Here is a 22,763-nt window from a genome sequence, read left to right on the forward strand (position 1 = left end):
GACACCTCCTGGCTGCATGCAGTTTTTGTATTACTAGGACTTTGCCAAGCACCCTCAGGTTCCCAAAATGTTCCACAAGCTGCATGCAGTAAAATCTGTGTGTACATAGCAAATGGATTTTTTTTTTTGTTATTTAACTTCTTGAAACAAATTTTACCTCTGTAGTCACTCTAGCATGATATAAGTATAGTTTGCTGCAAATTAGATCAGATCTTTCCAACTAACTCTGCTTTTTTCTCCTCTCTTCCAAAATGGGCCAGGCAGTTCTTTTACATGTATATATTCATATAAATTTCATACTTGTGGCATAGCATGACTTATATATTGTGTGCAATAAATTTTCAGGTATTCTGTTAAATTTTAGGGTTCTGGGTTATATAGATCTAACAGCTATCTTACGAACATAAAAATAACATATAAATTATTCTCCCTGCAGGATATATTACAATTATTTGCAAAATTTGGTTGGGAAACTTACTTTTATTTGTAGCTGTGTAACTCAATCATCCTCTACCATCAACCAGGAGGATGAGTGCAAAGCTGATGTGAAGATAATCTGAAATTTACTTTCCATCAGAGAAAAATATTTGGGTAGAGATGGCTCAGTAATTGTACCCAAAACTATCAGATGTACAGTAAAATTCTGTTCTCCATCCTATCAGGCAGTATTGCACTTCTACCTTCTTCAGGTAACAGACTTCTTCATCGCTGGGATGCTCCGGTTTCACTTTGGAAGCCTTTAAATCTCTCAACTGAGATTTAGGTCCTTCACCTCATTCATGTAATCTGGGCCAGCAGCCTGACCAAGTGGAACCTGCTGCCTTCTGTTGCCTGAAAGGATCCATGTGCTCACACACAGTGTAACTTCCTTTTACCATTCTGTATGGCTATTATATCACAAGCTCTGAAGAATCCACATGCTTTTTAGGAATAACAGCTCAGTCAGGAGTCCCAAGTTTTAAGATGGATGTAAGGAGGAGGTTTACCTCAATTTCAGTGTTTTGGATAAATTTCTCTGTGTGTGTGAATAAACACGTTAATATGGAGCCAGAGTACCATATTTGGTTTTCAGTTTGTATTATGCTGAATTTTATTGGTTTAAGACCATTTAAACTTTACCATAAGAAAGAGAAAAATGTTGATGATTTTGTTTTCATGCCATTGAGCTTCATGCAACAGAAATAAATGTTAAATTTAAATATTCCTTACATTTCTCTAATACTGAGAAATTGTGTTGTCATGGCAGGACATGGCATAACTGATGAGAACAAAATAGAATTAATGCAAGAAGTCTGATCTTCAGCTAACAGTAGCCCCTTGGAACTTGCATAGGTGTTTGCGCTTCTGTTGGTTGCAGATGTCCATGAAGTAAAGTTCCAAACTGCTGGTTGCATAGTTCCTTTAAAAAATGATTAGCTTGAAAACCATAGGCATTTGACTTTGATAGTGTTGCTTCCATTACTGCCAAAGTAATGGGAAAGATAAGCACTGTCTCTGTCACATACACACTCATGAAGTCTGATAATAGTCAAGAGCATAACAAGAAGTAATGTTCTAGGTCTTTGTATTCCACAGCTATTCAAACAAAGTAATAAAAAAAAAAAAGTTGGACAGCAGTGTTTAGTAGCATAAAGGATACTCTGTCTCTAGAGATCTTGTGAATCTGCTGTCATAACAAATCAGTCTTACTGAGGATGTTTTGAAAGGTTGTAAGTGGACTTTGGTTTTGAGGCTACACACTGCTAGGCTTTTTTGGGGTGGTTTGTTTTTTTTCCACTTCCTTTAAAATTCTCTGTCTCTTTCCCTGACTTGTTCTGATGTGCATGTGCATAAGTGCACTTGGTCTAGAGTTTCTCTGCTACAAGGTGACTTTAAATTTTAATTCTGTGCCCTAAAAATTGAGTATCTAATTATGAAGTTGTTTAAAGTCTGTAAAGTGAAAATAGGACAGTAGAGCTTTAAAAATAAATGATCTTGGAACAGTGCAATTAACCATACTTTGTGGCAACTGGGGCAAAAGATTCACTCATTAACTGGGATTTTTAATTTCCTTGTCTAAAAGCTAAAATAATTTCCTGACTGTGTTTTGACAAGGGAAGGAAGCTTTGGCAGCAGTGAGATTCTGTTACAAGAGGAAACTTGTCTGATGTAGCAAGCAGCACTGCCAGATCACATTTTGGTTTTACTATCATTTTTTGTTAACTAGTTTTTAGGCTTGAGGGTAACAAGTTAATATAACACTTTTGACTAGTATTAAAGCAACTGTCTTCAAAGACATGACTTGGAAATCTGACTGACTTCTAGAAATTTTGTAGTCTAGGAGCTCCCAGATACTGTATAAATACATTTGAAACAATCAAGAGAGTAGGAGTGATCTAAAAGTATTCCATTGGCTATTCAGGAAAACTTGGCATTACCTCACTTTGCTCTCATACTGTGAGATACTGTTTCCTTTTTTTAATGCAGGAATGGAAGCATAATCGGGACATTTCTCAAATTTACAGGTTGCCTGGGATGTAAGCAGAGGTTTCAATGTCCTTTTGATTTCACATTGAGTATAGACTGTTTGGCAGCAAAAATGATAGCTAGTATCTGAAAACTGTCTTGTTTTAGACTGATTTAATCCAGGAAGTTGATCTTTAGTACACATTCGTTGTGGTTTCTTGTTAGCAATAGTGTTAAAGTATAGTATTTATTACAGTAATACTACTGTATACAAACTTGTTGCTTGAAATTCATAGAATCCTAGAATGGTTTGGGTTGGAAGGGACCCTAAAGATCACCCAGTTCCAATCTCCCTGTCAAGGGCAGGGGCACCTTCCACTAGGCCAGGTTGCTCAGAGCAATTATGCTCAGTATAACCAGACCCTATACTTTCAACTTCACAGCAGTTACTCCTTTAGGAATGCTGAAATGAGGATGGGTTCCAATTTCATCCAGGTCATTAAACCAGTTGTATTCTAGTCATCAAAATCAGACCTACTTAGAACTTGTCTAGGCAGTTAAGCACCTTTTACAATAATATGTTGAATATCTGTATAATGCTGAACAAAACCTGTCCTATTTTATTATGGCCTGTGTGATGTGATAATCAAATATATGCCTTTCCTGAGCATCATTACAGAGTGCTATTGCTGTTTTCGCTCTTTTTTTTTTTTTTTAAGTTGTGCTTAAATATTCCCTCCAGAAGAACAAGAACCTTTTTAAAAAATCAGATGCACGCACTGGCAGTTTTACATTTCATCCAAACGTATTTGGTTATATAATCATGGTACTAAGTTCTTCATATAAATAAAGCTTGAGAAAACAAAGGTGGATCTTCTTAAGCAAATGGTTTTGAATGTTTCTATAGAAATTAAATTAACTTGTTCCCCAAATAAGAATTCACTATGGGTTTTAAGTAATGTGTAAACATTTTCTCATGTATCTACTTTTGCATTGTGAAGACGACATAGACGGTTGCATGTTTTCAGGTTAATAAAATGTTACAACAGTAATAACCAATTAGCTACAATTTCACATCAGTGTTATTTAACACTTAGGAGCCAAAAGTTCATTGTTTCTATTATTACTATTTTGCTGTAGGATGTCAGCTGTAATGAAATCACAGCTTTGCCACAGCAGATAGGACAGCTGAAATCTTTAAAAGAACTGAATGTCAGAAGAAATTACCTCGAAGTTTTACCCCAAGGTAAAAACAGACAAACAAAAAATCCTAATACCTTTATGGTAGCTCTTTTTAGTAGCATTTTGAAAGTATTTTTCAGTCATGTAAGTAAATATGATTAAAAAGTAGTAATTACTTTGTCTTCAAATTTATTGCATTTGAGTTTGCAGAATATAACATTCAGTGGTACTCACTGAATAACTGTGTGAGGTTTTTTTTATTGAATTCTCTTTATGATTCTAGGCATCTTTTAAGTTGCACAAGTACTTAGTTGTGAATGCAGTATGGGAACTGTCAGCTGAGCTTCAGGAAAAAAAAAATTTCAAAGTATTTATTTTAAAATTTATTGTCACTTGTATAACAATAACAGTCTTTTCATTTCCCAGTATAGAATTGAGTAAATGTTGACCATATCCCTGTCCGAGTTTGTATTTTCCTGAATGCAAAAGGTTTATTCAGAAATATTTTATGATTTTATGGCAAAAATAAATACAGATATAACATCACCTCTCTTTTTTGTTACTTTTAGAACTAGTACAGCTTCCCTTGGTAAAGTTCGACTTTTCCTGCAATAAAGTGCTTGTGATTCCAATTTGTTTTAGAAAGATGGTGCAGTTACAAGTATTACTACTTGAGAATAATCCTTTGCAGTCTCCACCAGCACAAGTAAGTAACATCTGCAATTCAAATTGTGCCGTAATATTGGGTGGACGATAACAAATTATAGCCTATAAATGTTGCCTTCTGCAATTGCAGGCTTCTGAACTTCAGCCATCACAGACATTAGTTGTTGGTATGTAAATAAGACATAGAAAATATCCTATGTTCTGTGTATGAGTCTGTGTACCACTTGAAGCTACATGAGTATAGATGATTTCCATTCCATTAGCTGCCTGTTTTTTTGTCATTCCTATCTGCATATGAAAAGTAATGTTGGAATATGTATATAGTTTTGAAAAAGAGAAGCGAGAAACCTCCAGGATAAATCTTCTCTCTGTTAATAAGAACCCAGTTCTAGAAGGTTCTACAGTGTTTTACTATTAACTTAAAAAATATGCAAATGGTCTAGAATGTAATCGATGTAAAATTTATTTTACTTTATAGTGTAAGTTTATAGATTGTGATACACAAAGAAATCAGACTCCTGTTCTGAACTGTAGGCCATGCTGAGAAATGACGATAAATGAATGCAACCTGTGCTCGCTGCTTAAGGACATCATTGTTGTTGACTTACTGGGCAGTAGATTCAAACTACATCTCTGAGAGCTACAATTGTTCTAGAGCAACAGCTGTTGAAATACTTGATAGTTTTTATTGCATTGGAGAAATGCTTTTCATAACCAGTGGTGATGCTGTTCCTAAACTCCAAAAATACAGAGCAAGTTTCAGCAAGCACTTGAGCTAGAAGTGTGCAGTTAAAGAAAAATAATTCTAAAATGCAGGTGAAATGCATCATAAAGATGCTTGGACATTAGTAAAAAAAATATGGCTAAGAGTATAAAGGACATGCTGGTTAATTAAATGTCATTATTAACTAATTTTGGAAAACAGTTTTTCGATTTACGGTTAGTATTAGGCCGTACCATATATTTTATCGTAATTCTTTTTGACTGAAAAGCCCATTTACATTTTTTTAGAAGTAGAATACACTCTGTTATTGTTTTCTGTCTTACTCTCTGAGGGTATTTATACTGGTACACAGAAATAATTGATTGGGTAATTGAAGTAGTTCTTACTAATTTAAAAAAAAAATAAAATCAATTTTCCTTTATTATATATTGTGATGATGAGAGTTGTTTTTCAGGGAGTTTTGGAATAAATTGTTTCTTTCATTCTATTTATAAACCTACCTTGCTTTCTTGTCTTAACAGATTTGTACAAAGGGTAAGGTGCATATATTCAAATATCTGACTGTACAGGCCTGTCAGATTAAAACAGCAGACTCACTGTATCTTAATGCCATAGAACAACAGCATTTGCCGCAACCCGTAGAAGAGAGGTATGTATGAAAATCTCACTTACTTTTTTCATGTAACCCTTACAAACAAAGTCAAATAAATGTATTTATATCTTTAGCTAACAGTTTCATCTGTTCAGATGCTATTTAGAGTGTACTTTTTTTGAACAGAGATTTGATTTGCTTTAATATATTTTATTGTAGTGAAATCCCTGTAAGAGTTTAGAAAAAATATTTTTAACAATCAGTTCTGATTAAAGTTAGCAGCACATTAGGAAATAATGTAGAAGTGAGTCTTAGTTTAAATCTAATCTCTTACTAGTAGACTACTGAAATATATTGAAAATATTTCAGGTGGTAGTGTCATTAAGTGTTGGAACTTTCTTGTAAAGCTATTAAATAGTTCTTATTTCTTGTATTGTTTTGTGATTTATATATTGTTATACATTTGTCACATAGTTGTTTCAAGTTTTTTTATTCATCCAGAGGTTTATCCATCCAGCAAAGCAAACTGCATGAATGCTGAGACCCTTTTAAAGTGAAATGTGCTAATTTATTAGCAAAATGAAAGACAAAATCTTTAATGTCTTGCATCAAACATCTAGGTAATGTCATCTTGTATTGTGGTTTAAGGACAGGAACTAGACACAAAGCAACTCCTTTCTCTAAGAATCTCCATAGCTAATTGGAAAACAGCTTTTAGCCAGCTCTTTCTTTGCTAATACGGGAAGTATGACATAACCAATCAGAGAAAGTATGATAATACCTTATTTTTGGAGAGAAGTACCCATTAAAAACAAAGGGTTGATGTAAATAAAAATAAAGATGTTGCTGATAACACCCTGGAAAAAAAAAAATACTGTTATGGAATCTCTCTTTCAGTCATCTAGATAAGGTTTCAAACAAATTGTTTTCCTCCATGTATGTTTGGAGACACCTTTGTGAATTTCTATCAGATAAATGCCAAAGGTGGGAAGAATTCAGGATGAAGAGTAAGTTTTCCATTTGGGAAATACCTACAGATTTTCCATTTTTTTTCTTTTAGCATATAAGAAAATTGATAGGAATGTCATGTCCTGTATGACATTTTGGTCATATAGGAGCATACAGGTTAGGGTAAGGGAATAGTACAGAGTTGGTGCAAGTTGGTAACTAACAGCCTAATGCTCTATCACGTAATAATTACCAAATTTTTATTTTAGAGAATAATTTCACACTTCTAAAGAAAAAACATAACCTGGTTAGGATTTCCACAGGCAGTTCCTACACAAAATCCTTAGTGTTTACTGATAACAGATAATTTAAGATTAGGGTTAATCAGGTACTTTATTCATGTGAAGACTGATTAAATTCTTTCTTAAATTGCTGTGTCAATCTGAACTCAAGATTACAGCTTTCAGGATTGCATATGAGGGGATAATAAAGCATATTTAAAAAAAAAAAAGTTAGGTGATGAGAGTATTGCATCTAACCATGTACTTTAAAATGAGCAGAAGTCGTATTAGGTAATGAAACCAGAAGAGAGAGCAGTGGCCATTATTATAGTAATTTTCTTAAAAACCTACATTTCAAAGTCTATTTTAAAGCACTAAAAGGAGGTTTCTGTGTTAATAATTACTTCAAGCCACAGGGAGATACCAGCTCACTTTTCATGCATCAATGTTTACAATTAAATCCGTTGACTCTAGTTTGAGTTCAACTAGTTTAGTTGCTTATCCCGTGGCTAAATGACTTCAGTCAGACTCTTGTGCTCTTCTTAGCTAGTAAATAAATATTTTTACCTAGTGTATACACAAAAGTAAGCATTATAGAAGATTATTTCTGTTCCTTTCATTAATCCTTAGGCTAACCAGCCATTCCATCTGATCTATTTTACTATCACCAGACTGCAGATTTGTAGTTCTTAACCATACTAGGCTATTTCACCCTCTACCATTAAGACTGGTTGGAATTTTGCTTTAATTTAAGCAAAACTAAGAATTCTAATGGCAAATGCTATGATAGCTTTTTATTGATTTTTTTTTTTTTTTTTTTTTTTTTTTAAATTCACATCTAGCATTGATGACATCTACCCCAGTAAAAAGGACTCAGATTCCGGTGTTGGTAGTGATAATGGTGATAAACGTTTGTCAGCAACAGAGGTAAGTTGCCTGAATTTTGTGTCCAGCTCCCCTTCCAGCACCCGTATTTTTACTATGTTTTAAGTTGGTTAACAATGTGAATACATTTTTAGCCATCAAGTGTGCAACCACATCCTTGGCCTGAATTTCTTGCTAAGAAATGGTAAAACAAAGATAAAAGGAGACTGGGGTTTTTTTGGTGGTGTGGTTTTTTTTTTTTTTTTTTTTTTGGTCTGTACACTTTCTGGAGAGGGCAGTGAGATACTTGCTTACAAGTGGTCAATGACCTATGAATAGTGAAAATTCACTGCAGTTTTCAGGCAGTTTACGTAAATGAAGACCAAATCAGAATCCATGTCTGCTGTTTTCAACAAAGTAAATGTCCTAACAGGTTACATGCCTGGCTACTTCTCACCTGTTTTCTCTGACTGATGACTCTCCTGTTGGGAATTAACAGGAGTTCAGTGTGCTGAGTCCCGGTATGTGCTGTGACCTTCTTGTTATGGCAGTGTAGTGTAGGAACTTCAGAAACTTTGCACATCTTAATGCGTTTACATGTTCTGGCAGTTACACAGTGCTGGAAATAAGCCTTTAGAATTTTTTATGAACTATGTTGTCTGACTGAGCAAAGAGAAAGGATGGTTTTCTGAGACTAGTGTTGTCCTAAGCAGTTAGAACTCACTTCCCTAGACCTTTTTTCTGAGGCATTGCTCAGCTGAATAGGGCACTAAATCTATTTGGAGTTGAACTGAATAAATAATGATAAATAAGTAAATAATTTGCAATGTAATTCAGTGATGATCTTTCTGAAATATACAAATAATGGGATTTGTAGTCTGATCTAATAGGAAATATTCAGGTCACAATAGAAGAATGAGCTTCTTGCTACTTGAAATAATTTTACACTGATTCTTTAGTGTTTCTCTCCTCCTCTGAGGAAAAGAGATTCTGTTGCTTTTGAAAAAAATGTATAAAGAATCAAGCTTAGGTACTGAATTTGTAGTTACTAAAGAGCAAATTGAAAATCAATCCACTTACACACTGGTTGGTCTTTTAAATACAAAAGCACTTGGAAATCCCTGTGGGGCTTTTTTTAAGTATTTGGGCAAGTTTCTTGCTAGATAGAAATGAAGCAGAGTTATCGAGATTTCTAGCCAGACTTCTAATGGTTTCCCTCTAGTTGTAAGAGCATGCAGTCCATACAGAGACACTTATGAACTGTTTTGCCATTCTTACACTTCCTGAAGCTGAGTTAGCATGTTAATGAAACTATTATTCCAGAATTTCCTCTTCAGCTGTAAGTAACACCTTTAGAAAATAGATCATCTTTCCTGTAATCAAAACGTAGCCATCGAAATGCTGCAAAAAATATTTTAAAGACCATCAACAGTGAACCAATGTATTTTTATTAGCACAGAGGCTTCTTATATGAGAACTGATTACTTGTTCCATCCCCACCTGACTACTCCTCTACTATTAAGGAGAAAATAGATGCTGAGATCAGTAGTCCCAAATGTATTTGGTAGTAAATTCACCACTCGCTTGTCCTTCTGATGCAACCTTTAATACCTGTATTACACATGAGAATTGTGCAAGAAATCTTAGCATGTTGCGAATACAGTTTCATATGTTAATTACAATCAGAAATGTACATATCAAATATTAGATAAACATTAAATGATCAGTCATAAAGTGATCATTAAAACACATTTTTGGAGGGTTTTATAAATACATCAGCCATAAAAACAAACTACAGTTTAGTCTGAAGTCTAGTAGCTTTTGGGTTTCATCTCTTACAGAAAATACTACAATGTCATTTGTGTAACTTGAAAATGGTACCTTAATGGTACCTTAAATTAATCACTTGTTTGAATGTATTTTTAGGAAGCTTGCTAATTAGTTTTGGATCCATACACACAGGAGAGATTACTTGTTGAAATGAATGATTTACATATTTTAGTCTGATTTGTTGGTAGGGTCATTTCAGGGTCAATTCTTCAGAGGTATAGTCATCTTGGGCATTTCAAGTGAAAGATATCTTGTAGCGTTGCTGTAAAATTGATCACAGCAGCTTGAAGGAAAATTCTGCTTTAAGGTAGTGCACTCATGTACCTCATCTTTTAGGAACAGTGCAGCATTTTGATTCATTTTCCACCTCCCTCCAGCCTTATTTTTTCCTTAGTTAAACTTCATTAGAACAAGAGGGTACTTGTTAAGATCCAGATGTTGTCCCTGCTTTATTACCCATAAGAGTGACGCGTTAGTACCAGCAAGAATGTATATGAAGATTCTTTCAAAATGCATCATCTGAACTCGGTGTTGGAATAACATTGGGTATTTTTAATTGTTCTATGTCTATTGTTTTCTGTTGCTAGCTGAATAAAAATAAAACTCTGGATGAAGGAAGTGAGATACAGTATTTCACCTGTGAAGGAGCAATGCTTTTGTATTATTGCAGGCTGCAGGATAGTTTCTATTTCATGCTATACTGGCAGGAAACACCTGGAAAATCAATTGCAGAATTCTGTAGGCCCTGAAAGTGAGACATAGCCTGTTAAAGGAATGATTTTCTGTTTCTAGATTGAATGGCCCGTGGCTTTTCTGACACCAACACTCCAAAATATTTTCTTAAAAGCTGTATGTATGACTCTGCTGAGAAAAAAATCGTGCCTGTTTTAGTATTCAGAACTTGTAATAAGCATATAAGAATATATACTGTAATCATTTTGATAAGGCTTTATCAAGTCCCTGAACATCCTTTTGAATTTTTTCTCTTTAGGCAGAAGAATACAACCAGTGAACTGATAGAGTTGTTAATATGCAGTTTATTCATAAAGAACATTTGTGGTGATCCACGTTTACAAAATGCATTAAGTCCAGGGTATTCTTGGCAAATAGGAATAACCACATGTAACTTTGATAACACTTTTTTAGGAGCAAAGTAGATTTGCTTCATCCCTCATCACAAACCTTAGCTTCAGGATTTAAAAAAATATTTTCTGTGTAGAATATGAACATATAAAGGTTGCAAGAATGGCATAACTCTACTAGAAGCTAGCGACTGTGAAACTGGGTAACTGATTGTATGTGACAACGTCCCATTCCATTGCAGATCTTGTGTTACAATGGGCTGAACTGATAAACAGGGAAATACCATTTCCTTAAAAATATATATTCTTAAAGGTTATGGAACAAACTGCTATATATGTGTTATAGCAGTTACAATTACAAAGCACATGTCTAGAATACGTAGCAAGTTACAGAAACAGAGCATCCAAAGAATGAGCAATACCAGTAGTTTTGTTGGGAAATACATTTGCAAAATTCCGAAAGACTGTTGCAGTGGTAAGCTCTCAGGAGAGCAAGAATAAAAACTTGACCTCTTCTGCAAACTGTGTTTTTGCCGTAGTTCACCTCAGGAGAGAATGTGGATAGGTCCCACTGTGAGCAGGTCAGTGCTGGTCCTGCGGAACAGCAGAGCCCTGGTGGCATGGGACAGAAGCGAAGGCTAGTGTGTCAGTGCTTCTTTGTGTAGCCACTGTCTATAAAGTCATAGACAGGATAAGCCTGTAGATAAAAGTAATGTGTTTTAGTGTACCAGCTAATACAGCTGAAAAACATGAATGAGGTTTTAAGTTATTGAAGAGAAGCCAGTGTACTTGAGTGTTTATGCTTTTATTCAGGTCTACCAGTTAATCTAATAAAAGACACTGTCTCAGCCTACAAAGTTCATCTTGCTTGCTTTAGGTATTCAATTAACAAGCTGCATGGTAAAGCAGGGGAGAAAAGTCTTGGAGGGAAAGAAAAAAGGACTGTGGTACAAGGCTTAGACTTCAGTGGCTACAAGTAGCCTCTATTTTCAGCTATCCCAGGAAAGTGCACAGAGAGCAGCACAGTGCAGTGGTGTCACTGCAAGGAGAGGACTAGTGCAGTGAGGAAGATAAGAAAAGAGGACATATGAATTGTTCTGCTTGGCAAATGTTCTGTGAGGATGTATTCAGCATGACTACAGCTTCCTACAACAGGATTTGGTTATGTTAGATGCTCTGGTATCCTCTCTTTTATTAGTTTGCCACTCTTTAGTGAGCACTCTTCTTAATATGTACAGTTTTATCACTCTTGGTTTGATCTGAAACAAGTGTTTCTCTTATTTCTCCTTAGCCATCTGATGAAGATACTATCAGTTTTAATGTTCCAATGTCAGACATTGTGGAAGAAGATCAGGTTGTAAAGGAAGATTCAGGTCACCATGGTAACTCAAGAAAAGGTTGGAATCTAAAAAAAGTGGACGTTAAATACAGGGAAATTCTGTCAATAATTCCATGTATAAGACTGTAAATAAATAACAGCTCAACAAGCATCAGTCTTTCAGGAGTCTACGAATACCATCTTTAAATGAGATCTGTTTTATTAACTGCTATTTTGTCTTGGAATTTTCAGTGTTTAATTTTGCACTGGATCAATGCCTTATTAAACTGACTTTTTCTTGTTGATATTCTAGTTGAACAACAGGTATTTTCACTACCCTATGCGTTTTGGTTTTTTTGTAATAAATGTCTACCTACCCAGAAGGCTTTGGGCATGCATATGAAGTCATGTAAAAAAAAAAAAAAGTAAGCTACTTAGAATGCTTTTAACTGTGCTGAATTGGGGTCCTTATAGTCATTTTCAGTAGCAATTCCAATGAACTTGTTACACCTTGTCTCAAGAGTTAATAAGTTCTGGTTCTGACTGGGGGAAGAAAAGTGAGAGTTGGTTTAAACCATGCTTCCCAACCAGTAATATCAATGTGTAATAACTTATCAAAACTCTACAAAAACAGAGTCCATTTCGGTAGTTGGACTTAATGTGTATATAAAGCTTTATAAAGTCAGCATTACCTCTGGAAACAAGTAAATCTCTTCAGATTTTGTGAGAACGTATCACTTTATCTAAATATTACTGAAGTAATATATTTTTCTAAATTACATCTACATACTGATAAACAATGTTTCTTCAAGGTCTGCACATACAGGATGAAGTCAGTGAGTTGCATATGGAAACCACATAAATAGTGTTACATACCAGATTAAATGAGCTTCAGCTGGGGTACTCATCAGAGTTCAGTAGAATAATAAATATTAGTAAGAGCATTACATCCTACAGTGAGATAGTAAGAGCATTGCATCCTACAGTGTTTATTAGCAAACTGGAGAGGGTAAGTTACAGGATCAGACCACTTCAAACAGAGGAGAAAATTATTACTGCCTCATACCCCTGGAAATAGTATATGTAAGCAAGAGATTAGCGTAGGCTCTGAATCATTTTGTTTGAGTTCTGTTAAGAGTTTGAGTGTTCATTACAGCATAATAAATCTGAAGTTGCATTAAACTGCAAGTCACTGGCTGAGGCATCCGAATACCTTAAAATACTCTGCAGCTGTCCAGCTGTGTTCTTGTACTGGTACTGGCAAGATGTACTTGATGTAGTTGAAAACTGACTCCATCAATGCCTGTTGTGGTGCTTCTGATATACAACTTTATGAGCTCATGGTATTGATTTATTACAACTTTAAAATTAATTGGCATCACTCGTTAAAATGCAAAGGTCTTAAACTGCTTGAAGTTTTTAATATGCTTCAAATTTAAACTTTGTTTCATTTTGAGCTCTATAATTTAGTACACTTAAATTATGTTGAGTAACAAATGTTGAGCTGAACCAGAAATAATTATTTTATGGTTTTTTTATTGTTGTTATTAGTGGAATTCCATCAAGGATCTTCTCACTTGATTGTCAATGATAAGTCAAGAGAAACAGGAAACCAGTTTGATGAATCGGATACTCTTACTACTGAATTTATGAGTTACATTAAGGCAAGTTTGTGACAATTTTAAGTGGGGGGAAATATCTTCAGAGCAAACAGGAATGATAAACTGCAGACATTTTAATGAATAAAAAACCACAATTGATATTCATTGTCATAAAAGATACAGAAGGCAAAAATAAGCAAGTAGGTTTAAAGTGATTATTAATCTAGGAGGTCAATTTACCCATAACTCTCTTTCTAGTATATGTGAGAGTTATACTTTAACTATGTTTAAGGCTTTAAGAAAAAGTGGCAGGTACGTTCTGTACTATTTGCTTTATATTTTGAATACATCAACCTTAACATTTACTTGCATTAATAAAATGCAAGAAGACTTTCAGAGTTAGCTGTGGTGGCTAAAGTTATGAAATAATGTTATGGTATTAAAATACATTTTGTTAAATGTCTTAAAATTGTAGAAATTGAGAGACCTATAAAGACAAATTATATCAAATCTAAAATAAAATTATTATTCTAGGAACCTACCTCTTACAAGATTTGACAACTTCCTTTCTTGATGGGTTTAGGGAGCATACACTGATTCTGTTATGAACCTTGTAGATGCTATAGGTGATAGGAAAGTGCCTTCGAATAATCACGTGTATGTTTGTGTGTATAACAAAACATATATGTGCATGTGTATTTAATGACATCTGTAAGAAAACACAGGTTATCCACAATAAGAAATGTTGAGTTTATACCTGTCAGTCTTTTTTGTATGTAAAGGTCTGGGTGCCACTTTAGTTTCTTTAAGATGTTCATAACTGAACACTGGTGCTCTGGATTGCTTGTTTACAAGTCATAGATAGTTGCTTAACCGTTTGAAAGTATTAACTCTTGTCTTTCTGTCATGGTTAATGAGTACTTACTTATCAGTCATGTGGCATCTCCCTGGCATATGGCTTCTTGTCGGGGAACTATCAGATGTGCTTTGGTTTTGAACTGTTTTTCAAAATGAATGACTCTTTAGAAAGTGTTCTGTTGTGCCTTTTTGCCTATTTTAAATTATATTTTCCCCATTCATATTGTCATTTACTCATTTTTTTCTATTTGTGACATTAGGTTTAGTGGAATATGTCTAGAATACATGTCTGACAAGGCTGTAATAGAATCCATAGAAATGTACTACGAATCATTATTGATAGCTGTTGTGTGGTAACTCATGAAATTCATTTGCATTATTATATAGCAAGAACTGCCTGATGAATGTATGAATTAAATGTAGTTAGGTAGACTGAGGAGCTTTTGAAAGATTCTAGAGAAATTTTGAGAAAGTGTTTTTTTTTCTGTGAAAATTTATTTGCTGGATACTTTTGGAAGATCCTTTATAATGCAGAGATATTTGAGAAGTAGTAGTATTTTGTAGCATTCCTGTGGATGTGATGTCTCCTCTTGATTTATATATAGGCCAGAAGGGATTATCTAGTATGGATATTTTAAAACTTATTTTCTCCTTCTGTAGAGATTTTTAAGGGGTGCAAAGAGGCATTGTATCACTTCCATCTTTGATTCCTTATAGGAAAAAACATGCTAGGAAGTAACAGTGGGAAGAGAAAGGATGTGGCCTTTCAGCTCCTTGGAAACAGATTTATGGTTCTGCAAAAGATCTTTTTATTTGAGCAGTCTTTTGTATTTTCTAGCAACAAAACTCTTGCAGATCTTCAGTTAGTTGCAGAGTCTTTGAGGTGGCATCCACAGAGGACTAGCATTTAAAAACAAAGGGGAAAAACAAACAACTTTTTTTCCCTTTCATAGTTACTGAATACATGTAGTTATCAGAAAACTTTATTTACATAGTAAATACATGTTGCTTATTACTTTTTATTATTTACAGATACAAATGTGAATTCAATAGTGTTGATTATTAGGAAGAGTTATTTATAGTTGCTGGATGTTTAGGACACTACAGGTTATCTTATAGTGGCTTGTTCTTTTGTGACTTTTATACTAGAAAAAGTTTGAGGGGATTTTTTTTTTTAGATAGTTAAAATGTTATTATTAGTAGTATTTTTGATAGTTAAAATGTTAATGAATCATTGTGAGTTTCCTGCATACAAATTTTCAGCAAGTGTGCACATTTGAGGTGAATGAACTAGGTACTTTCATCCTCCCCTGACAAAGGGGTACACACATCTGAAGCTGACTGTACATTATATTATGTATATACTTTGTATTTCCTTTCCTTGCTCTTCTCACTCCATCCTCTTGATTTTCAGTAATGTGCCATTTGAAGACTGTTCCCTGGGGAATGTCCTCTATCACAATAAGATAATATCTAAAATAATGTGTTGCAGACAGTGATTCAGTGAAATACTAGGTTACTGTATTGAATTTCAGTATAAGAATATTGCCAGAGTGATCAGTTTAACTTCTTTTAATTTTGATATCATCTTAACATTATGGCAGTTCAGATCAGCAGTTGGTGACTTGAACAGGTAGTACATCCGTTTTATTCAGAAGATTTTCAACTCAGGGCATTTTCCTCCTTGTATGGATTTCTGAGTATTGTGTTCTTTGGTTTATATTTAGTCATGTATTAAAATGCCTTTTGGGACAGCAGGGGTATTCTAAAATTGAAATTCTGGTTAACCAAACCATACATAAAATCGGTATAGCTTGCAGTGCAAAAGAGGAGTTTAGGCTTGGAGGATTCTGTAATTTTTCAAATGTTAGCCCTAATTTCTATGGCTTTATTTATCTTACCTATATAGTTATGTCCGGAGATTGAGGATCACCTTCTAGAATAAGTGCTTCATTTTTGTTATTTAATGATATGTGCCCTTCTTACGGAAAAAATCATGTACTTCATTCCTGTAAGGAGAAGAAAAAGAAAAAAGAATGGATTTAATCATTCTACTGGGGATTGTTATTGGGAAATGGGCCATCTGGAGAATGTTGGAGAAGCTGGTACACTCCCCAGTGACACATCTGGCAGAGTTGGATAGCATTTATTGGTACAGGGTGATGCGACTGATGTGCCAAACACATGACACAAGAGGATAAGCCTCTCTGTTTTCTGCTGTTCATTATCTACTAGTACAAATGTACATCCATTCAGAGAGCTTCTGTCTTAGCTGGTTGCTGAACTACTTCAGTGCTCCTGCCTATCTGAGATGAGAGAGAAAAGAAAATTGCAAAGCACTAAATGGAAACGTACAAGAAAGGGTCAAGTTTTCTAACAACTAGCACTTCATTGTTAGAGGTAGGAGAGTGGGAGCTCTAATTTATGCCTAGATTGAACCCAAAATAACTGGCTGACTGATATGAATTCTTGCACCCAGTTTTTGCTCTGATTTCTTTTAAAATGTATTCATGGCTGTTAAAATTGTCAAGTAGGGATCATGTTAATAATTATGAAGTACATAATTGCTACTGTTTTCAGATTTGGAATTTCCTTGCTCTGTAAACAAATCTGGCTGTGGTAGGAGAGCAAGTAAGAGGAGAATTAGGGTCGTGCTTAACTGAAGCATTCTTTGCATACACCAGCAAGGCACAAATGAAATCTGGGACATAGAATAAAGAATTCTCATGCTGCTTGACTTTCTTTTTACCATTAAAGGAAGGTAAGGGCTGTTGACCTCAATAAAATCTGAACGGTGACTAGAAGATCTTGTAATCAGTATCTTAAAAAGGGGTAGAGTGAGGAGTGGCACAGAAGTGTTAGTTTGCTCCAAGTAGCCACCCTAAACTGTTACATAAATTAGGTCAGTGCTGAGTCTGAAAGCAAAATTTATCTGCCTACTTAATTGCAAAGTTCAGTTCTCAATATCACTTTGCTTACAGAGCAGAGCAGCAGAGTGTGATGAATTACTGAGAATAGAAGAGGACACACAATGGCAAACAGACGAAATGTAAGTATTTTTTATGTAACTATAAGCAATTAGCTGTGTCATTTAATTAGATTGACCAGAACTGGCATTTTCTTATCAGTTAATTTTGTAGACTTGAAGGCACGACAGAAGCACAGACTTGCACTTTGTGTGTGCTCAATGTTTTACACATTATTGCCAAATAGAGTGGATGGTATATTACAACTAATTAATATGTATGCACCAATAACATTTAAATATTTTTTACCTGTGTAGAATACAAGCTTTTTAATTAGGTGTTTTGATATTTACTCTGTTAGTGACATTGGTAAAAAAGGATTTTGTCAAAACTTGTAAGATCTAGATTTAATGTATGTTTAAAGTATTTAATTCAATTGGAAAAAATCCCGCAGTCTTTTTCTTATTTTGTCATAATTTTAACCCTAAAGCAATCATTAATTCATAGACATTAATTCAAGAGCAGAGCAAGTGACCATCAGTTGTTGAGGCAAGTGCATAAGAAAAGGAGATTTAACATGACAGTGTGCTGTAAAGTTGTCACTCATCAGAACAGTGGAGTCCTATATGATTTAAAAACAAAAATTGAAGGAAGGGCTGAATAAGTACTTTCTAAAAGAGCCTTATTGGCAGGAGATCGTGTTTCTGAACCCTGAAAACAATTACAAATGTTGAAAAGAAAGCATGGTGGTCCATTAAAAGAATTGTTGTATTTAGTACTTATGTTAAAATACTTGTGATGACTGCGGTTAATAACCAAATATTGGTAAATAAATCTTCAAGTTTAGAAGTCAGTCTGTTTAATTGAATGCTAAAAGTTTTAGTTCATCACATTTGTTTATGGTATGCATGTATTAGGTTGTGGGGCTTTAAGGACAAAGTGCTGGAGAATTTTTTCAGAATAAACTGTTTCTATGGATTCAGCATATACTAGTGTGCACAGAGGCTGTTTTTTCCTCTCTATATTGTTTGCATGCCAGTTGAAAAACACAGCTCAAATGGAAATTCAGACTACCCTTGTTGACTGCTGTTGTACCTATTTTTTTGAATGTTTTTGTTTTCTGTTATAGAATAAATTTATCGGAAGAACAAGCTATTGATATAGCAATGATAGAACAACTAAGAGAAGCAGTAGATTTATTACAGGATCCCAACAGGTATGCTTACAATAGCTGATGCGATAATGTATTTAAAATTTTTGTGAATGACTTTAGAAGGTTTTTTTAACTGATAATTGAATGTTCTTTGGAGTTATGAAGTTCTTTGTTACCATACTGATGTTTTTCAGGAGACACTTAGGTAGTTAAGAAGGAAACTTGCATTCTCTCTCTGAGTATCTAGACGAGATTCCCAGTAAATTAAGAAGGATTTCAGGTATAAAAGAAACCTAAAGTTAGAGGTGAACACACCCCTTAACCATTCATCTTGTGTACACTACTGTGATTTTCTGAAGTTTTGTCTAGGATCGTCACATTTCTTCTAGGGACTATGAACTCTCCTCCACTTATTCATGCTTGGTGTATTTTGTAAGAAAGGAGAAGTTCTTCTGGCCCGGCTTCATCCCAACTCAGTGGAGCTCATAAAGGAGGTGCCTGAATTAGTCATGGAGTTTCTGTAGTCTCCCTCTGAAATCAAAAGGAGAAAGTTGCTTGGATTTACCCTGACTACAGAAGGCAAGATTTTCCAATTTAGCTGCTTATTTTAAGTGGCGAAAGTCAGGTGGAATGACTCTGGATCTGTGAATAAACAAAGGAATAAGTATTTAAAAGAAAATAAATGCTTATCCTACTAAAAAGGACTGATAAGTGGTGTAGGTCGTTCTGTCCGTATGCTTGCTATTGCTTTTCATTGTGTAATCACCTTCAGAAATTGATAAAATTAATTTCAAAACTAGGTAACTCATTTTTCTTCATTACTTCTGTGAGGTAGCTAGTTTACAGCTTCATTTCTCTGAAGACTAGAAACCTTCTTGTCACTTCCAGCTTTAAGTATCCTTGTTTCTGCTTCCTCCCTTGGCCAGTTTACTGTAGCCATTTGTTCTTGCAACTGTGCTGTTCTTTTAGTTTAGATGTGCATTTTGACACTGCTTTTTCACCTAGCAGACCTTTGTACTGGACAGAAATTCACTTCTAGAGACAATTATCTGGCTTTATTTAGAATCATGTAAAGAATACTTGAATTCTTGAATCATATACTAAATACTTGAATTGCAAGTATTTTTGCTTAATAAAAAGTCATATAAATTAGGAAACCTTTTAGCTTCTGTGGTTTCTGTGAGATAGTACACCATTGCTTCTCCACCTCATATGAGGTCTGTTACTTTGTGGGAGGAGAAGTGTTGTAATTAAAAAAGGAGACAGTCTGGTTTGAAAAAAGCGACATTAAAAAAAGTTTAGTTGTTAGCCTTATAAATGTTGTCATTTTGTTTTTTGTCAAATATTGTCCCAATATTTCCAACATATTTAGTTTTTCTTATTAAATTAAAAAGGGCAATAAAATACAGAAAATTAATCTGTTTCTACATGCATATTCAGATGTGCTTTCATTAGTAACACTGGTGTTACTAATGTACTAGTTACTAATGAAATGTGTCTTAAAAATGGCTAATCATGTCATGCATGTCTGTTTTTCTACTTGCTTTTTGCATAGTGTTGGTTTTGTTGTGTCTGCGCTTCCTTTTTCTAACATTAAAATATGAATATTTATTTTTAATTTACTGAGCACTATATAGGCTTTTCAATGTATGTCTCCTGTATGTTAACATCCAGACTTATCCAGGAAGATATACCTGGGTGTTTAACACTTGCTAGATGATGCTGTAGACTTTCAGTCCTACGGGCCATGGGTTCTTCATAATTTCTTTTGTAATTGTTGGATTACATGGCAGTTTGTTATATACTTGCATTACATAAAGCAGTGTGAGGAAAATTTTGGTTTTCATACTGAATAGTCTTTGAGTCTTTATCCAGATCCACAAAGTAATTTAAATGCTTCCATTGCTCCTTAGTTTAAGATGCACAAAAGCTTTCATGTACATTTAACTTAGAGCATGTCAAAAATTATAACTTTCCCCAAAGAGGTTTCCTTTATGCATCAGTATAACTCTAATCACTTAGTCATGATAACCTAGTTGAAATAACTTAACTTTACCCAGAATTATCCTTATCAAACACTGAGGGCCATTTAGGAGTTAGAAACCATTGTGGGGGCTGAAACAGTAGGTGATGCTGAGACACCTAACATGCACTGACTAGAGTTTAGTGTAGAGCATATCAATTGGAGCTATTTTTGCTAACAGATATGACTGTTAAACTTGTAAAATGCTTGTTCAGTTACTGTTGTCCTAGTGTTCTGCGGCGTTTCAAATCTACATGTCCTATGTGCACATAAGAAGCGTTTCAGTTCTGAAAAGGAAAAAGATTTCAGATTCAACCTTTCTCAGTATTTTCAGATGTTGGCTTCAGATTCCCTTATTCCCTTTCCTATATTCACTGCTTTCTTTCAGATCATTGTCTGTTGTGAATTTATCATTGCACAGCTTTATTTTCATCTACTGTAAATTAAATTGAATATCTAACCAGGGCTGTGGCTTCTATTTAAACATAGGGTGCCAGAGGTTGGATATAGAAATCTACAGTCTTCTAGATAATGTCATGGTTGTTGGTAGTAAACAGGTCCTTCCGCTTTGATACAACGTATTGCTCAGGGTGACATTTTGCAGATAAAAGCATTAACATTGCTTCTACTGAACTGATGACAGTGAAACAACAGGAGGCATTTCAAAAAGTTAAGAGATAACACTGAGCAGGTTAAAACCATGACTATAAAAGTATTTCATATATCCATCTGTTTGAAATTAAATACAGAATGGTTACCAAAGCTATACCCCAGTGCAATGTTTTTATTTCAAACCTTGCAGATTAAGCATGGATATTTCAGACAGCAGTGGTGTGAATCTGTATCCCATGGAACCAGCAAGAGCTTTAGAATTTCAGGAGTCTACAGTAAAGTGTGTTTATCTACCTTTTTTAGAAAAAAATAATGCATTTGTTAGATTCATCATATTCACGTTTCCACACAATGTATCACATATTTGCATTTGTTTATCTTTATACATAGCGGTCAAATGCAGATGGAGATGTCTTCCCTTGGTCAGGTATGTTAATAAGTGTATTATTACAAAAATATTTTGGGGGGGAAGACAGGAAATGAGACAACAATTTCATCAATTATTAATCTACCAAGTAGGGCAGGGAAAAATTTAGTAGACTGGAGGACAAAACTAATTCTTCTTTAACATTTTTATGGAACATTTTATATGTGTATATACAAAATTCTGGGTTTATCAGTTACTTTTTCATCTTAGGTTTTTTTTCCCCCTGTGTGCACCTTTCATGTATGCCACTTCATATCTCAGCTATGCATACTTGTCTACCATCCCACCCCACTATGTCCTTGTTCTGGTGTAGGAAAACAGTACGTACCTTCATTAAGGATAACCCAAAAATTGTTTGTAAACTAAAATCAGTGTTTTCCTAGAGCACTGTCACTATAGTTACAGAGAGTATATAAAGTATGACTTGGAGTTTTATAGTATGATACATGCTGCTTATTATTCGATCTGTATCCTGACTGGTGAACTGGTATTCTTTATGAAGTACTTTGTTTAGGTTTACATTATCTATCTGTTAGCACTGGAACTGCAAGTATATAGTATCTGCTTACTTCTTCGTTCACTTTTCATCACAGTATTTGTAAGAAATACTTTTGATGTAATGTTATGCAAAAAAAGATGATTTCTATTCATTATTTCCAGTGATACACAGTCTAAAGAGTTATTTATCTTACAGAGGGAAAATGCTGAAGAGGAACTGGAATTTCAGAGGAGGAGGGAGTTGATTATGGAGAAATCAAAGCCTGAAATAAGAACTTGTGAACAGGGTGAAAAATGGTCATTGAGTCAGGTATGGAGATGTCTAGATACAATAAATGTGGAAATACTTGGGATGGATCGTTTCATTCTGTCAATTTGTGTGTGGAGATTATAGTGGGTTTAGGCCCCATTGGGGTTTTTTTTTGCCTTAGCATGAATCTCAAGGTTTGGCTGTAAATGGGAAGTTGAGTAAGACCTATGTCTCAGGAAAAAACTGATGGAATAAAGTTTAATAAAAGTATTCTTTTTGCCCAGTAAAAACTATAGTAGTTTCAGTGGTTGCATTCCCTTGCAAAAAATAAGTCACCTCAAAGTTCGATCTTCAATAAAATGAAACACCTGATTCCTCTTTCCTCTCACCCCAAATACTCCTGTAGTTATATAAGCTGCTAAGTTTTTAACAGCAGTATTTTT

The 22,763-nt window shown here is 34.6% G+C and overlaps 1 protein-coding gene across 8 annotated transcripts in view; it reads left to right on the top strand.

Moving 5' to 3' along the window:
• Nucleotides 1-22,763, top strand: part of LRCH1 (leucine rich repeats and calponin homology domain containing 1) — a 135,473-nt gene that overhangs the window by 72,390 nt on the left and 40,320 nt on the right. For 6 of the 8 annotated variants that reach the window (XR_012622055.1, XR_012622058.1, XR_012622060.1 and 3 more), the window contains exons 4-14: nucleotides 3,586-3,691; nucleotides 4,197-4,333; nucleotides 5,539-5,666; nucleotides 7,681-7,765; nucleotides 11,906-12,011; nucleotides 13,484-13,596; nucleotides 17,373-17,440; nucleotides 18,487-18,573; nucleotides 21,336-21,425; nucleotides 21,536-21,572; nucleotides 22,267-22,380. Coding sequence is in view for 3 of the 8 variants with exons in the window: in XM_074815671.1 (XP_074671772.1) it covers nucleotides 3,586-3,691; nucleotides 4,197-4,333; nucleotides 5,539-5,666; nucleotides 7,681-7,765; nucleotides 11,906-12,011; nucleotides 13,484-13,596; nucleotides 17,373-17,440; nucleotides 18,487-18,573; nucleotides 21,336-21,425; nucleotides 21,536-21,572; nucleotides 22,267-22,380 (1,071 nt within the window). In the remaining 5 variants the exon portion in view is untranslated. The remainder of the gene's footprint in view (nucleotides 1-3,585; nucleotides 3,692-4,196; nucleotides 4,334-5,538; nucleotides 5,667-7,680; nucleotides 7,766-11,905; nucleotides 12,012-13,483; nucleotides 13,597-17,372; nucleotides 17,441-18,486; nucleotides 18,574-21,335; nucleotides 21,426-21,535; nucleotides 21,573-22,266; nucleotides 22,381-22,763) is intronic. The other 2 variants (XR_012622056.1, XM_074815673.1) reach the window with 1 other exon arrangement.

Source organism: Strix aluco, chromosome 2 (assembly GCF_031877795.1).
Source record: "Strix aluco isolate bStrAlu1 chromosome 2, bStrAlu1.hap1, whole genome shotgun sequence".
Lineage (NCBI taxonomy): Eukaryota > Metazoa > Chordata > Aves > Strigiformes > Strigidae > Strix > Strix aluco.